Source organism: Hippoglossus hippoglossus, chromosome 14, assembly GCF_009819705.1.
Source record: "Hippoglossus hippoglossus isolate fHipHip1 chromosome 14, fHipHip1.pri, whole genome shotgun sequence".
NCBI classification, from domain to species: Eukaryota; Metazoa; Chordata; class Actinopteri; order Pleuronectiformes; family Pleuronectidae; genus Hippoglossus; species Hippoglossus hippoglossus.
Window position 1 is genome coordinate 14,090,864 of NC_047164.1, and position 17,465 is coordinate 14,108,328.

Consider the following 17,465-nt stretch of genomic DNA (forward strand, 5'->3'; position numbering starts at 1 on the left):
ATAAAAAAAAAGGTTAGAGTCATTTTTGAAAAGATATAATTGATATTACAGGTTACAGATGAAATGTTGGTGAAAAGCTGTTAATTTCTAAGTGTGTTTATGAAAGGAACATTAAAAAACATCTATATTATTTCCCTGGGTGTTTAAAACAGGTGTTGCTGCCACATGTGAGCAGCCCGGTGTGACATCTCCCTGTTCACACTTGTTTTTAACTCCACGGAGTTCAAACTGCAACAGCTGCTCAAACAATCGTTCTAAAGGGAGGAACAGTTTCCACTGCTGCAACAGTGTGAACGCTCCAGCTGCGGAGCTCCAAGAAAACGAATACGACACAAAATCCCAATGTTAACCTGATGCTTGGCTTTTGTGAGCAGCTTAAAGTTGTGTTTGAATGTGTGAGGTGCCAGCTCAGTGGTTGTCTTATAATAGCAGCGACCTCTCTGGAATCTTTGAAATGTGACTTACCAGTCAAAGGTGACGTCGTGGTTACATCGTGGCAGAGAGATCGCACGCACACAATTGTGTGTGTGTGTGTGTGTGTGTGTGTGTGTGTGTGTGTGTGTGTGTGTGTGTGTGTGTGTGTGTGTGTGTGTGTGTGTGTGTGTGTGTGTGTGTGTGTGTGTGTGTGTGTGTGTGTGTTACACAGATTTAGATCTTTTTTTTTTTTCTCATCCCAGATCTTGCGCATGTTGTCTTTAGTTAAACATTAGAACCCAAAGTAAAATATTCAATATCACAGTGAGAGGACTTGGCTGTTTAAACAAGTGGAACGTTGACTCGGAACAATTTATTCTAAGAGAAATATTCTATAAGATTGAGATACACACACAATATATATATCAACGTTTTTACAGTACCTCAGTAAAATAGCTAATGTTTTCGTCTGCATTTATTTGTTAGTAAACAGGATTATGTCAAAGCTACCCAACCGATATCCATTACATTTTGTGGAGGGAGGAAGAATCTGTTTTATGTGGCATGGATCTTGATTAAAATATTCAGGCATGTTTAGGGGACTTATATTTCCAGAGTGTGTGCAATTTGGTGCTGATCCAAATAAAGATCTGGATCTAGTGAATTCAAAAGTGGTTTCATAAGGGGACTGCTAGTGGAAGTTTCTAGTATACAAATCAGCCTCCCATGGTTATTTTTCTTTGCTTTTTATTTGGAAGGAAGACGGTTTCAAATTATGCACTTTCTAACTTTGGTGTGTTGTAAATGTCAAAGGTCAAAATGTCAGGGGTTCTTCATTCTCAGCCCTCCACCCACACACAGTAAATGCATCACATGCATTTACGTGGTCTTTCCCCACCTACTGATCATATCTCGTCCAGTGTCTGGAACTGGGAGGCTGAAGTTGAGATTCAATCATTTAGCTAAGAAATGTAGATCCAACATCAGCTCTAATGTGTTTCACATTGGTTTGTTTGTATTAACTCTTTATCTATGCTTTTATGAAAATAAAGACATGACCGAAACAAAGAGAGAGAGAAAAAAAATTGCATCTTTTCAAATGAAGCGTTTACTTTTTCTTTTAGTTCAGACAGGCAGGAAACAAACAAGTAAGAATTTGTAATAGATGTGTATTATTATATAAAAAAAATATCCAGTGTGACTGGGGCAGCTGAGGATAATTTCTGCAGCTGCTGCTACATTCTCTCATCACATCTCTGAATACTTTGGTTACGACTGCAGCTTTTCCCACGGCTGCAGAGGAGCAGTTCAACTCGTGTCAGCGAAGGAAGCAAAACCAAACCAAGACACATACAGTATATTTTACCCCAGTTGTCAGGACAGGACATTGTGAATCTCATGCAGTGGATAGTATCTGTAGTGGAGATGATGCAGCCTCTGGAGCACGGCTGGCCCCCAGGTGCAGTAACCAGCCAGGCCCTGCACACTTTCACTCTGCAGGGACAGATTCCAGTTACTGAGCCTGGGGGACAGAGACAAACGTGGGCCCTGACAGCTCGTTGCCTAAGGAGGAAAATCATTGTTTGAGTGATATGATTATATTTAAGGAAAATCCGAGGGAAGTACGAATGCAAACCTGAAGTTGTCCCAGCTCTTCGTGCGATCCTCAGCATGAGGCGAGGAGTCCTCTGCAGACGAGGGTCAACAGAGCAGTGAGGCAAATAAATGGACTGAAAGTAACACCTGGGCTATACATTACCCTCCTACCGACCCTCCATCAAGTTTGGCCCCGCCAAAATTACATATTAACTTCGAAAAAGGTTACTCACTCCTCCACTATCAGCTTGTGCTGCCCTGCAGTCTGCATGGTCCAGATAAACCCCAGGACTGCTCATGGAAAACCTGGCATGAATACAACACTCCAGTTACATGAAAAACACGTCTGTGCTTCCTCTTATTAATTATCTTCCATTATCTTCAGTTTTCTCATGTATTTTCTCTCACATCTACCCATACACACACACGTGTACGTGGAGGGTATGGAGCTGGTGTGGGAAGCAGTCAGCTGCCGAGCTGACCTTGAGGATGTCAGTGAATGTTGGATCAAACACAAACAGCGCCCAGCCTGGAGTCAGATGGTCACTTTCCCAACGTGAAGGAGAGTATCACACAGTGGAAACTCTTTATGTAATGTGTGCTTATGTGCTTATACTGCTAACAGTTTGGTGAAATCAATATGTATTGTTTGGAGTCAAGAGAATAGCGTTTGTTTATCAGGAGCAAGGAACAAACCTGCACTGGATCATAGTGATTAATTAGGTCAATGATTTAAGTTAACTCTGGTCTTCCTCAGGCAAACACCCACACAAAATAACAACAGTTCAGTAAGTGATTCAAACCTAACAGAAATAAAACTAATTCAGTGTTATTTTATGAAAAACACTGACTATAAAATATCCTTTGAAGATAAACCAGGTAGGATGAACAAAACTTTCTAACTTCACTCTGCACCACAGATTAATTATGCTTTAATTATTGTTTTAATAATTCTGAAGCAGCTCCAGACGCCAAACAACCCATTTCAAACAGGCAGGTTTAGAACAGGCACTAGAGTAAATGTGATGAGAGATTGTGTTTTCAACAAGATGACGCGTGGCATCATAGTCATTTGAATAAGTCAGAATGTTCTTATCAAAAGTTAAATAAAAAATATATCAGTGTGAATAGCAGGTCGCCATTCCACATTTACACCTTCAGTCCAATTAGAGTCTCCAGTCAATCTAACCCCATTCAGCATGTCTCTGGACTGTGTGAGAAAACCCACAGACACAGACAGAACATGCAAACTCAGACAGCCACAGAAGGTCCCGGGATTCAAACCAACAGCGTTCTTGCGGTGAGGCGACACAGTGCCACCATGATAGCACCTATTTGTGAATGTGGTGGGTGCTATGCATCATCTGAACACTAGAGGGCATCATGAGCATTAGAAAAACAAGGTACTGTCCTAACTACAGACCTGAAGTTCACACTCAAGACAAGACAAGACGTTCTGTGGGTTCAGTTCATGTGATTCATTTAAACTACAGTGTCCCCCCTTGTCTTTAATTTAATCTGATGTAGGCCACCTTCTTCTTCTTCTTCTTCTTCTTCTTCTTAGTAATTAATTATTTAGAAAATTAGATATGAGTTCAAACAGGCCATACAATGAAATGGGGGTATTATAGCAAAACAAACACTGCTGATATCTAAAGGCTTGTGTGAAATATTTTGAAATGAGGAAAGTCTAATACACACCACCAATTACATTGTATTTTTTCTTTCAAGAATCTAGTCTGTGTAAAATACTTGTAACTACAGTTTTGTTTCCCAGAAATTTTGTCTTAATTTCTTCCCCTTTGCTTAATTATATGTATATAAAAGGCCACAACATTGTTTTTCACCCAATTTGGATATTTTGGTCTGTTTTACTTTTATAACATGTTGCTCAAAATGAGGGTTTTCTCGTATTCTGAAGACTTGGCATAAACCTCCACTCAGAATCAGTATGACTTACACACATCAACCACTCTAGGTTTACTTCTATCTATATTCGGATAGATAGTCTCTAATGCGTCAACAAAACAGACAAAATAAACACTGCTTTATCTAATGCTCAGCTATCTGTCCTGTAAATGTATTTGAATAAGTGCATTTCTAATCAGATAATACCTCATTTACACATTTAGATATAACATTTCGGAAAACTTGAAATACAAAAAGCATTTGTCTTGATGGAAGTGATAAACTGGGGCATTACATGTGGATTTTTTCCCTATTCACTTGTTGTGTCTCGCTTCAAGTATCAATTGAAAAACATAAAGTGAGTTAAAAAAAATTCTCTTACACATAAATGTTTGAAATAATTAGAGGAAGTGCACCGTATACCCCACAATTCTATTAAACATTTTATTGTGTTATTTTCTCCACAATATGCTGACACATCAGTATCATTCAAAAGTCAACATTTCACTTCAGGTTTCTTGAAATGTTAATTACCATGATTTGCTATGCTGTGATAATAATAAAAAACAAACATCTTATGACACACTGAAATCATCAAAAAGGCAAGGCAAGGCACAACATGTGCTTTGTGAGGTCAGTGATGTGTTACCACCAAACTTTTATCAGCTTATCCATGAGTTCATCTACAAGAAATTTCCTCAAGGCGTTGAATCTGTGAACATATGGCCTGTGAGCCGGCATCATTGTGTTTTCAAACTTTAAACTAAGTTCCTCTCTTTAAATTAACCATTTAAAAAGATGTAAATCTCTCAAACTTAGACTGTGAATTCTGCAGCCGATGAAAGTCAAGTTGAGTGCAGTAACATAAAACCATTGCACATATGTGATCCCTGTGTGCCGGATTCACACTAAATAAAACTGTTGTTGTCTGAACTAACTGGCAAGATTTGAGGCAAAAAGGAAACAATAAAACTTGACACAAAACAATTCCGGTTAATAACACATCTCAGAGCAATCGTAAAAATGTAGCCGTTGCATGAAACAATATAATAAAAACGCAGTGCACAGAGAAGCAATATAATACTGCTGTGCAAATTATTTGTTTTTGTAAATAACCTATTGCAGCCTTCAGTCTAATATGTAGCATCTACACTCATGTGTCAGCAGTGGTTACAATCAGTCAATGACTGGACACCATGTTTCAGGGCTTCATAGTGATTTCCAATCACACTTATCCCTTCAGGCCTCCGTCATTGTAGGAGCTGAACTTCTGACAAACAGGTCACAGAGTCACGCTTCTTCGCTTGTCTTGATGTCCTCCTAGAATGGAACCACAGTGTTGCAGTGAGTTTACCATTCAAATGCATTGTACATTTCCCTGTACGTGGATAATATACTGGACATGTGTATGTACTCACAGTTTGAGCATTGTACCCAAACCCAGAGTCAGCACCAGTGTGGCAGTGATGGCAACAGCAATGTATACATAGACCCGTACCATGTCCCATTCTGGTTTAGGGCGGACTTCTTTCATTTCTAAAGCACACACCCACAAATCAGACACATTTAGGGGATTGATAGCGATGAGGTTATGCATTTTTGGGGCAAATCCAAACAACAATATGAATCGAGTGAATTTATTTATTTTCCAGTTTACAAATGTCTTTGTCAAGAAAACATCAATCAATAAACCTTCCAAACATAAATCAATCAAATTACAATGGGCACACATTTTCAAATTAAAAATGAAACGAATGAAACCACAGTCTTAATGTTGAATCCAGAGGCAGCTGTAAATACTTACTTTATATATTTATTTAGCAGACAATACGAGCCACTGAAGGTAGAATTTTCACACACTAATAAAAGGATCAAATTTGGACCAGCGTTCGTTTAGCTGTTAGCTATTCCTCGGAACAAGCCTGGATTCGCCATGACCCAGATCCTTAGCTGGTATGGGGACAGGACAATAAGACATAATTGTGATGTAAATGAAAAGATGTAGTAAATTTAATGTTCATCACCTGGGTGACAGGTTGGACGACTCCACTCACTCCAGAAGCTTTTGTCCACACAATACTGATGTAATTTGGACCGCACCTTGAAACAGTTTCTTACATTGTCGGGGTTGAGGGGCAGAGTCAGGCTTCTCTCTGTGGTTAAACTCTTGTGCTGTTGATGATAAACATTCATAGAGTCAAAACTCAAAGGCAAAACCTGCTCAAAGCTGCATTGATCAACAAATCTTTGTGACACAAACAAACTAAATAAAGAGAAATGGATTTGTTTGCTCTGACTGGCTGTAGAAATATACATATTTTCAAGAAGTTATAGTTGTGTTTCATATCTTACTTGGCACATCTACAATTAAAACAGGTTGGATATGCCCTCAACTACTCAACCATCCCCTTTGTACGTGCCTCCCTATTTACACCCACCAGTCGTCATTATGTATGTCCTCATTTCCCAAATCTGTAGACACTTGGCACATCTACAATTAAAACAGGTTGGATATGCCCTCAACTACTCAACCATCACCTCTGTACGTGCCTCCCTATTTACACCCACCAGTCGTCATTATGTATGTCCTCATTTCCCAAATCTGTAGACGTGCAAAGCTGTGAGATTCTTGTTCCTGCTTGTCTGACCCGGATTCTGTTCACATGGCCTTGGGTTTTAAGTTTCTCTAAATGTGGTGATTATATTTGTCGCTGTAACCTGACTGCTTCCTGCCTCGGATACCAACACCCCTTAGAGACATAGCTATATATCCGTATTGTTGTTTTCTGTAGTAATTGTTTCTTTAATACAGATGAAGTCAATGTATTTCAACAGTGCTCTTTTTCTTATGTGTGTGTTATCATCTTTGCATATCCACATTAGCTTTTAGTATTTCATCATTTGTATTGTCCCTTGCTCCCCTTGTACATCAAGTGGAGTGAAATTAGAGACGTGATAGATCCATGCAGAGGGAAAAAAGTAAATGGCTGGCAGCAGGTTAGGAAATGGAAATATTCAACAGTATTTCTGGGAATGTAACATCTGCAAGTGTAAAATAAATGCAACTATAAGATGCTCTTGCAGTTTTTCATACTCTTTGCCTGCACAACTCTCAGCCCAGCCTATCCTGTACAGTGCAGGTGGTTCGGCAATTGCCCATTCAAAAGAAACAAAGGTGGAAAGTTACACACCCGCAATAGGAATTTCTGAAAGAATGGCTGGTTGATGGTTGTTGGAAAGTACAGAGTGTCTAGTTTGCTATCTGTGAAAACAAAAACAAATCCAAAGATGTGTCACCCATACCGTTGTTATCTTTCCGTCAGGTCCCTCTTGACTGTGTTCTACCTCCCATTCAAGGCAGTGTTCAGGAACACTCCCAACAGGACTTTCCCACTGTATTTCCAGTTGCTTGTCTGGACCCCTTAGCAGATGCAGCTTCTGTGGGGCCCCAGGCTTCACTGCATGGATATGCAAACAAGACATAGTATATTATAGAATGCGAGAAGTCAAAACACGAGGACAGTAATGACTCCACCCTCACTGTTGCTGTGGTTGCTCTTCTACAGAAAGCAGACATGCATGTACCTTGGTTTTGGACTTGCAGGGAGGTGAATGTTGGTTTCAGGGGTCCTTCAGGCGAGGAACCATTGAGGCAAAAATTGATATCAGTGAAATGAGGAAGATCATTCTTCGTGAAGTTGCAGCCGCTCCTGACTCCACCTGAAATGATGTACTTCGGACATTCCTCAGCCCGTTCCAGGTCCTTGTGCCTGTGGAGGAGACAGACCAGATGACACACTGTTATCTATTCATCAAATGAGATCAGGTGAGGTTTTATGCTTGCTTACCTTAATGGCCTAAAGTTCATGGTGCTTAGCAGTGAAACCTGACCACAATTTGAAAGCTTCTACAGGGTTTAAGAGAGATTGCAGATGGCTTTGTTTGATTCCAAGAGAAAGGTGCGCTTTACCCTGCATTGAATTTCACATGAATGCTCTGCCTATGTCAAGGATAAAAGCTAAAAAACTACTACTACTTGCTCGCTGAGAAGCTTTCATCAGAACCTCTCCCCTCAGCTGAAGCTCTCGTCCTGTCAACTTCATTGTGTCCCTTCGGATAAAGATTTATGTTGGATAAAAGCTTCAAGCTTCAACAACAAAACAAAAAAAAAGACATATGACTCATCACACGGAAATTGTTGAACCCTTGGGTTGTCTCCAAGTCGACCACAAGACTTTTATCTTCTTGGCTCAGTCAGGTTGGATTTTTTTAATGAAGCATGAAGTAAAATTATCCCTAAATTATGTGTGACAGCTTTTCATTCAACGTCCCATCTTATTACCAACAAGTTTTCATATTCTTTTGGAATTTAAGGTCAATAAACCTAATTTGCATGAAAGGAAACCTAGTTTTTGAGTAAATACAGTTCATGAGTTATGAATTTCTGCATGCGTGCGTGGTCTGGAAACTCTGGTCCACAGCTGTGATGAAAACCTGCTTACACACTTGCAGCTTTGAACCCACAATTACAGGAAAGTGATGGGCATTCATTGCTTCCACCAAGGATGTTATGTTTTCAACCCTCTCCATTTGATTGTTGCTTGGTTTGTTTGTTTTCATGAGCAAGATCACACAAAAAACAACTGAATGTATTTTGAGGAAACTTCAGCGTGGACCTGGAAATCTTGGATCACTTTCTTTAAATTGTGAGACATTTTTCAACTTTTTAACCGTTTTCTCCGAGAATAACGCATGGATCTATGAGTGTGTGACATTTGATGCAGCTTGATTTAATTTAGGAGACTATTGGGCCTTGGCGGATTTTTACATGTTATCCTCTTCAAAGACTTATTTAGTCGTTATATAACATCTCTGTTTTCTGTTTAAGTTAAAACAAGACTCAGAGTCTGTCAACCATTTACTGAGCGTGGAAAGTCCTTAGCAATAAATTTGAAGAAAACCAAATTGTAAGATAAAAGTTGGTTTGAATAATGGTTAAACATGGCTGATTTTTTAATGACTCTTATTCTGAAGCAAAGATGGATCTAGGATTTTTCTAAACCAGATGCCATAAATGAGGGTCCAATTATATAACATCACAGTACAATTCATGAGTCAGTCAGGTGCACATTTAAATCATTCTGTGTTTACTGTTCATTCTATAACTTTGAGCAAACCCACACATGATTGAATCTATCGAAAATTGTTTCATTGTGTTCTTCAAAAAAGCGTAGAAAATTCCAGACAAATTGTCATGTCTATTGTTAGTATTGTTAGCAAGTGACTAGTTTATTTATAAATGGTACAATTAACCATTGTTGTTCTCTACCGTCCACCAGGTCCTTTGGGAGATTTCTTGGAAGAATTAGACGTCCTCCTATCGAACATCCCAGTAAATGGCCCTCCACTTGTCCTTCTGGGGGACTTCAGAGAAGTCATCTGACCTACTACTTTTACTTTCTTCCTTTGCTCTCTCACTCAGTCCCTCCCCTCCTACTCACAAAGCTGGTAACCACCTTGAATATATTTTCACCAGAAACTGCTCTACATCTAACCTCACTGTAACCCCACTTCATGTCTCTGACCACTTCTTTATCTCTAACTCTCTCCCGCTCTCTCAAACTGACAACCCTATCACATCAACAGTCTCTGTACCTGTCCGTCGCAACATTCGCTCCCTCTCTCCCTCCTCTCTGGCCTCCTCTGTTTTATCAGCCCTCCCTTCAACTGACTCGTTGTCAGTCATGCATCCTATCTCTGCCACAGACATTCTCCTTTCTACTCTCTCCTCCCCTCTTGATTATCTCTGTCCTCTTACGTCACAACAGGTACGCAAGTCCTCCCCAGCTCCGTGGTTGTCTGACTCGGTGCATGCCGACAGAGCCACTATGCGATGAATCAGAAAGGAAATGGCAAAAATCGAAACACCCTGATGACCTTTTCAAGACCCCCTTGACCCCCCCCCCCAAGCCCCCCTCCTCCTTCCACCCTTCTACCAAGCCACTTTATCAACTACTTAGATAGATGACAAACGCTCCTCATTTTCAAATCCAACTTCTGTAACTACATTTCCATTGTATTAGCCCCCACCTAGATTGCTAGGAACCTGGGTGTGACACTTGACAGTCAACTCTCCCTTACTGCCAACATTACTTCAACAACACGTTCCTGTAGATACATGCTGGACAACATCAGGAGAATACATCTCCTTCTCACTCAGTAAGCGGCACAGGTTCTGGTTGCCAGTTGCCTGCATCCGTTTCAAAACATCCAAAGGTTACACCCCAGCCCGTCCACTCTGCTTTGTATCTGCCAATCGGCTTGTTGCTCCCTCACTGCGAGCTAACCACTCAACAAAATCACGACTGTTTGCTGTGCTGTCTCCTAAATGGTGGAACGAGCTCCCCAATGACATCAGGACAGCAGAAAGTCTACACATCTTCCGCCGCGGACTAAAAACACACCTCTTCCGACTATACCTTGGATTAAACTTTTTTTTTTAAAGAAATTAACACTTTACTAGCACTTATATGGCACTTACATATAGCACTTTGTAGTTTGGCTTTCTTGAAGAAAATTATACTTTCTGGATTCTTGTTGTTCTGGGTTTGTACCCTCATGGTTAAATGCACTTATTGTAACTCGCTTTGGATAATAGCGTCAGCTAAATGAAATGTAATAATATAATAAAAAAAAAAATTATTGACAGAACAGGGGCACTTCAGGGTCCAATCAGATTTCAGTCATCAGTGACAACGCTTATGCTTAGCAGATAATCTTTACCATGTTTATCATATCTGTTTTCTAATGAGCGTAAACCAAAGTAGTCGAGCAGGTGAAATTCGGACCTGCTGGTTGCTTGAGGTGAAACATCAGATCCCCAATCTAATTACAATTCAACATTAATTTCTTTACAAAATTCCAAAGCAGTCCATCAAATACTAATGTTATAGATAGAAAGGTTGTCAATGTTCTGTTGGTCCTATATAGGAAAAGGGAGAGGATCACCAAAGGTCTGTACAAAAATAAATATGGGTGGGCTCCATCCAGTAATACTGAGGAGATATTTCTCAGTGGATTAGAGCTAATGACCACTGCTGTCATGGCTACAAGGTCTAACAAGGTCTTACCAGAAATAAAGATTTTGCTGTGAACTGTCTGGTATCTTTGGGTTTCTTCCCCATTTGCACTCCATGTTCTCCATGCTATAGAAGACACAGATGAAATCCTTGACCCTGGAACCGACAACACCTAAAGGTAGAAAGATCACTGTTGGTTCATATACGATTTCTAATAACAGCATCCTATCGCGTCACACATAGAAGACCTCAGTGACCAACCTTTGTTGGAAGGTTTTTGAACCAGTTCTGTGTAGCTCACACTCTTGACCAAGGTGCCATTGGTGCAGGGTCCATTCAGCAGCGTGTACATTCTCACTCTGACGTCTTTCATCAGGTCGAACTGAGCGTTGTAAGACCTCCAAGGCGTCCTGATGGCCTGCACAAACACAAATCTGTCGTTCAGCATAGAGTTCACATTTAGATGTATTTACTTTGTTGACACCATCAGCAGAGAGCCTGGAATTTCCATGAGATACACTTTCAAAGATACTACTACTACTACTACATTACATTACATTTCACTTAATAAGTGCATTAACCATGAGGGTACAAACCCAGAACAACAAGAATCCAGTTCATACAATTTCTTTTATTTAATATTATTAATTTTAACCAAGGTGTAGTCGGAAGAGATGTGTTTTTAGTCTGGGGCGGAAGATGCACAATCTTGCAACAAACCATTCAACCGCTAGACAGGGGTGAAAACATAACCTCCTTAGATGAGATAAGACCATCTGAGATATGTTATCTGTCACCCAACCATCCGTTTTGCATCTACCTCCATGTTTCCACTCAACAGTTGTCGAATAGTGTTTGTGCTCATTGCCAAACTCTCCAGACCTTAGACCTTTACAAACCTGCCTGATTGCTGTTCCTGCTCTGCCACGTATGTTTGCCTTCTTTTGAACATTACAGTAAAGTCTCTTTCCCTGCCATTATTGACTCTGTTGTGCTTTTGAGAATGAGAACGTGGTCAGCATCATTGACACTGAAACCTGACTCCTTCATGCCACATGTACCAGCATCTCTTGGAGACATTACTGTGTGTTGTAGCTTGAGGTTTGCCCAGTCTGCCCTGTAGGGGCATGAATAACATCCGCTCAGGGATCATGTTGTGAATACTTTTTAAATTAGGCATGGCAGACATCTGAGTCATATAAAGATGTCTGCATTGATGAAATGCTATTTGACGGGTGAACTAATATTTACTCCAAGAATCAAATTCCCATATCTCTTTTTCTGCTTCTTATTTTATGACACATCATTTCCAATAGATCAAGTAATAAATCGCCTTATCTAAATCAGTGACGATTAAATTGATCATCCAGACTTAAAGGGATAGTTCACCCAAAAATGAAAATTCCCTCATTATCCACTCACCATTATGCCAATGGAGGGGTGGGTGAAGTGTTTGAGTCCACAAAACATTTTCGGAGTTTCAGGGGGAAACAGCGTTGCAGCCAAATCCAATACAATTGAAGTAAATGGTGACCACTTCTTCAAACGTAAAAAAACATACAGCCATACTGCTCCTGTGGTGTCATCCAAGTGTCAGTAAGCCCCGACATTCCAATTCAACTCGAAACGGTATCATTTACATCATGTTTCCGCTGTGATCCGCGCGCGAATGCGGTTCCAACGCCATAGGGGTGAGTACATAATGAGGGAGTTTTCATTTTTGGGTGAACTTTCCCTTTAAGTTTAAGATTTCTGCCACTTCACTGTCAAGTTATGAAAATCCTTTTTTAATCAGGCACATATCCTTAATTAACATATACTTACATAGAGTATTTCATTATGCTTGTTTGAGGTGGAAAAATGTCATCTGAGCAAAGTTGGACACACATGTACTTGGCTTCATTCATGTAATCATACACACATTGTTTACTGTGGTAGATGAACATCATTTTAGAGAATATATTGTAATTTACTTAATAATCTGTATTTTTATGCTTGTCCGCTCATGTACAAAATGACTGTATGCTTGATTATTTGAATATGAATGAATGCTAATCACTTACCGTCCAGCTGTCCTTGTTTGTGTTGTAGTACTCCAGCTGGTACCGTATGGTGCACTCTGTCATGTTGATCAAGCTGGCCGGGGGTCTCCATGTAACCTCAAGGCGTCCAAGATGACCAGGGTCTAGAATCACGAGGTCCTCAGGAGGATCCACTGCAAGTGTATAGATTTATTACCTCTGGTGGCTGTGTCCATATCATAAAAAACCCGTAGTGTAGGTGTTGACACTCAGTCGGACCCCCAGTACAGTGGCCCTGAAGTCAACTGAACAACATGAAACACGTTAAAATCAACCAATGATTTTGATCTGTACTAAATAATCCACCACGTTTAAATGGAAAACAAGACCTTGATATGCTGTAAGTTTAAATTCTTGTTTTTTGAAGACATTTTTTCGTTAAATGAATTAAATTTAATATAGAAATTTATTTAATTTATTATGCACCACATTAAGTCTATTTACCATCATTTGATTGGTTTCCACAGTGTAATAAAGCATAAACAAATGAAGAATGCAGACCAACCGTTAAATCCGGTGCAGTCCTTGCAGGTTATCAGGAGCAGCATCAGTGTAACTGGATAAGTCACAGAACGTTTCATCCCCATCAGTGTATTTGTGGTTGTATCCGACCCTGAAATAATAAAAACTAAATAGGATAGAAAAACCTTGAGGCTGTACCAATATAGTTTCAGGGAGACTTTCCCCGTGGTTATAAATAAAAATAAAAATTAGGTAAATTAATAATGATAATTGCTGCTCTCAGAGCTCCAGACGACTGTATCTGAGGAGGTGTTTTCCTTCTGCAGCAAGTTAAGACAAGCTGAGGCTCAACGTGGGCTGGACTCTGTGCAGACATTGGAGAGGGACATGTCAGGAGGAGGTTATGTGTCGTTTCCAGTGAAATTCTCCCTGAGCCATGCCCATAATGCCTCTTTGTTAGTCAGTGGGCTACAACATTGATTGTCAGGGTTTGTTTTTACTTTCTTGTCCCATCAGATAATCTTTAAAGAGTTTGTTATTGTCAGATCATGTGTAAACCCCCACACGTGTGAGCCAGACAGAACAACAAAGTGGTTCCTGATGGATATTATTGGATATATTGTTGGGGAAAGTCTTGCTTCAATAAAAGTAAAATACCACATGATATCAAACATAATATGATGCTTAACATCATATTAATATTATATTGCACATGAATGGTAATATTGCACATAGTGGTGGTATTATTTTTCTCAGTGTCTGATTAACAATTAACTTATGTACAAGCACAAATACACAAACAAAAAATGTACTCAAGTAAAAGTAAAAATACATTGAGTAATGTTACCTAGCCACTCTGATTTGATCAGAGATTATTGATTACTTGTCAAAATAAACAAAAGACAACAGGAGCATGTAAGAAAATGCCAAAAATGTATTGTACACATTTGCTGATGAAAGATGTACTAACAAAGTACTGTATATGTACTTTGTTACATCCAACCACTAATTACACATCATTTTCTCAAAGTTTGGAAAAAATGTCTGTTTCTTCTATGCAGCGCTTTATGGTATTATTGATTACATCTGTGCCATGGTAACAAGACAAACATATACTGACTTAATCCAGTAGAGACAGAAGTTGACTCAGAAACTTGCCACACCTGCACTGCATGTATTCCTAGTTTGAGCTCTGAACAGATATTGACCTTGACATTTATTATGTCTTATATCTCTTACCATATCTGCAATTAGGTCATTCTCACAATTTTTTGCTGTTGTTGCACATTGACCCGACACTTCCGCTCCAGGAAAGTGACATCCCAATATCCCAAAACAAAAGTGGGCCATTTTTTCGGTAAACATGCGGTGCCCTAGGCAAGTTGTAATCACAATGTCATCCTCATGTGGCCCATGTGGAAAATTATGAAAATGGCCCAAGTAACACAACACAGATTTGGGGCAACTTTGGTTGACATGCAGTTCTACTACAGCTTCCTTGTGTCCCACATCTGGTAAACAGGAGTGCCATCATTCCACACAGTATTTGGGTTGAATCTGGTGCAAAACTGCATTGCTGTAGAGAAAGCATGTAATGAAGACAAGCCAGTCAAAGGTGCAAAGAATTTGACTTTATTTCATATTGACCACGTTTGTATGTTTTTTTTTTTTTCTTAAGAAAACCCCTGGGATTTATTTATACAGATGATATGTACAGGTTCAGTCATTCAGTATCGTTGCATGCATTTGACTTGTTTTAAAATACAAAAAGCTTGTCGTGTACTTGAGATTGGCTTTTCTCGGCAGTGTCCAATTCAGACATGACTCACTGTTCCACTGTAATCTTTGGATGAGATTACAAAAGACGAATAATAACGTGCAACTCTGTTGTGGCACGCAAATCAATCAGCCGGCACAGACGTGACGTAATTAGTGCAATGGATTCATCGAATACATCTGTCCCACTATCTGTGGAAGCTGATGTGTCAGTTTGACTCCACCTTGCAGACATTTATGCAACATAACATTTTAAGTGTGCTGTAAAGGGAGTGGCACGTTAAAAAAAAGCAAACTGAAAAAGAAATCCTGTACATTGTCAAACTTGCTTCTGCAAAACCTACGAATCAGTCGGATCTGTACTACAGAACAAGAACAGGACTGGGCAGTTAATGAGGTAAAACACCATGGTCAGATGACCCGCACGTGTTACAATGACCAGCATACTGTGTGATTTCCACAGTATTTTTGCAGAGCAAACCTGTTAAAGGATCGGTTCATATTTTTTCACGACAGCCTTAAAACATTTCAAAATGTGTATGGGGAGAAACATCAGTCTCTACTGTCATTGCTCTAGTTCATTCTGGCCCTGAGGAAATGTCTTTGTGATAGGATTCCAACATTGATCATGGGGAGTAAAACAAACAGTCCTAGTTTTGTGTAAAAGAGTCAGAAGAATTAAAAATCTATTTGGCATCTTACAGTCTTTTGGCACCAAATTCCATATTTTTGTTGGTATCCCTCCACCAATGAAATGCTGTACTGTGAGAGAATATATCACCCAAAAACAACCCCATAAAGCAGATTAGCAATGAACCGATCAGACTCGTGAGTACCTCATACTTCAGAAACCACTGCTGCAAGGAGTTCCTCAAAAGCGGAGGGATGAGTGTGAGTGTGAGTGTGTGTGTGTGTGTGTGTGAGACTTGGCATTTTGCAAGAATTCATGAATCTTGATGATTGATGACCAGCCTGATTTTGGAGACTGATATCTGTAAGTGGGTGCACTATGGTGCATATCAAAATAAATATCTGGATGTGGTTATTTTAAATGTGGTTTCATAAGGGAACTGTTAGCGGGGGTATGTTCTCTGCCATTCTAGTTGAGTTCTTTTTTCAAATGCTCGCATGATTTATAATATGGACATTTGTCTCGGCATGTGTCTATCCTTTAAAGAGCTGCTTGTATGTATGTTCAGGACCATAGAAGATGACCTGTCTGCAGAAACAGAGAAAAGGACCATGTTGTTTCCAGAGGCAACTGTTTTTTGAGTGATAGCATGCAGCTCAACACAAATGTAATTTACTGAACACACTGAAAACAAAAAAGGTGCCACATGTCACTTAGTGCCAACTTGTGCATATTTTACACTCGAGGCCTGATAATTAGCAGCACATGCATGGGTTTCATAAATGTGGGTAAATCTGCTCAAGAAGGAGATTGACTCCTTTTGTCAGTAGAGGAGTTTGCCTTTATGTTTTCTTTCCTCTGTGGATCTTGTTCGATGTCACAAATGCACAAAAAACGAAGGTGCTCTCTCACCTCACTGTTTGCCAAATTAGGGTGATCACTGTGTCCATCACTGCCGATTAAAACTCCTGGCTACTGCAGAGTCATTGGACCCGAGAATGAATGTCGATTGTTTCGATTCCCATTGCAGACAAAAGCCGGATGTTAGTGGGTGTTAGTAGTTTTTTTGGACCAGAGGAAAAGGGGCTTGACACTCCTCCAGTTCAGCAGCCAATCAGAGCTGCTGCTTCTGTTAAACAAAATCTGAAACATCCTATTCACTTGTATGTGAAAAAAGAAGCACAGATAGAGTCAGAAACCTCAAATCATGGGCTGAAAAGAGAGAAATTACAGACGAATTTAATAAACAAATGAAAAAAATGAACATATCTTGACTTTAAGGCACAATGTTTGATGTTTTTAGATGTTGCACTGCTAATTGACACAATGACATGAAAACCAATTTGTTACATCTTTACAAGACATTGAGTCATAATGCTGCCTGTAGCTGAATTAGCAAAGCCTGTGACTTCATTGATATTCAACTAATGTCACATCAATACAGCTCATAAAATCCTCAGCCTCTGTTCAAAGACAGTGTCCTCTATGGTCATGCGGGAAATGTGTTGTCCTGTGTAA

The 17,465-nt window shown here is 39.7% G+C and overlaps 1 protein-coding gene across 2 annotated transcripts; it reads right to left on the reverse strand.

Annotated features, from left to right (window-relative positions):
• Nucleotides 1-4,674: 4,674 nt before the first annotated feature.
• Nucleotides 4,675-13,946, reverse strand: il13ra2 (interleukin 13 receptor, alpha 2). Of its 2 annotated transcripts, XM_034606606.1 has the most exons (10): nucleotides 13,824-13,946; nucleotides 13,584-13,691; nucleotides 13,061-13,212; nucleotides 11,259-11,415; nucleotides 11,049-11,169; nucleotides 7,504-7,688; nucleotides 7,222-7,376; nucleotides 5,943-6,084; nucleotides 5,337-5,454; nucleotides 4,675-5,238 (listed from the first exon to the last, which is right to left on the reverse strand). In XM_034606606.1, the coding sequence occupies exons 2-10, from the start codon at nucleotides 13,663-13,665 to the stop codon at nucleotides 5,169-5,171; spliced, it is 1,182 nt and encodes a 393-aa protein (XP_034462497.1). In that variant the 5' UTR covers nucleotides 13,666-13,691; nucleotides 13,824-13,946; the 3' UTR covers nucleotides 4,675-5,168. The 2 variants fall into 2 exon arrangements, with proteins under 2 accessions (XP_034462497.1, XP_034462496.1); XM_034606605.1 differs by lacking the exon at nucleotides 13,824-13,946 and having other exon boundaries at nucleotides 13,584-13,798.
• Between the last annotated feature and the right edge of the window lie 3,519 nt (nucleotides 13,947-17,465).

Excerpts from the sequence above, each read along its gene's own strand:
- il13ra2 (XM_034606606.1), bottom strand. The coding sequence starts at position 13,665 with ATGGGGATGAAACGTTCTGTGACTTATCCAGTTACACTGATGCTGCTC. Across the intron at positions 11,170-11,258 it reads TCAAAAACCTTCCAACAAAG|GTGTTGTCGGTTCCAGGGTC; the intron begins GTTGGTCACTGA and ends TTCTACCTTTAG. Across the intron at positions 5,239-5,336 it reads TTGGGTACAATGCTCAAACT|GAGGACATCAAGACAAGCGA; the intron begins GTGAGTACATAC and ends GTTCCATTCTAG.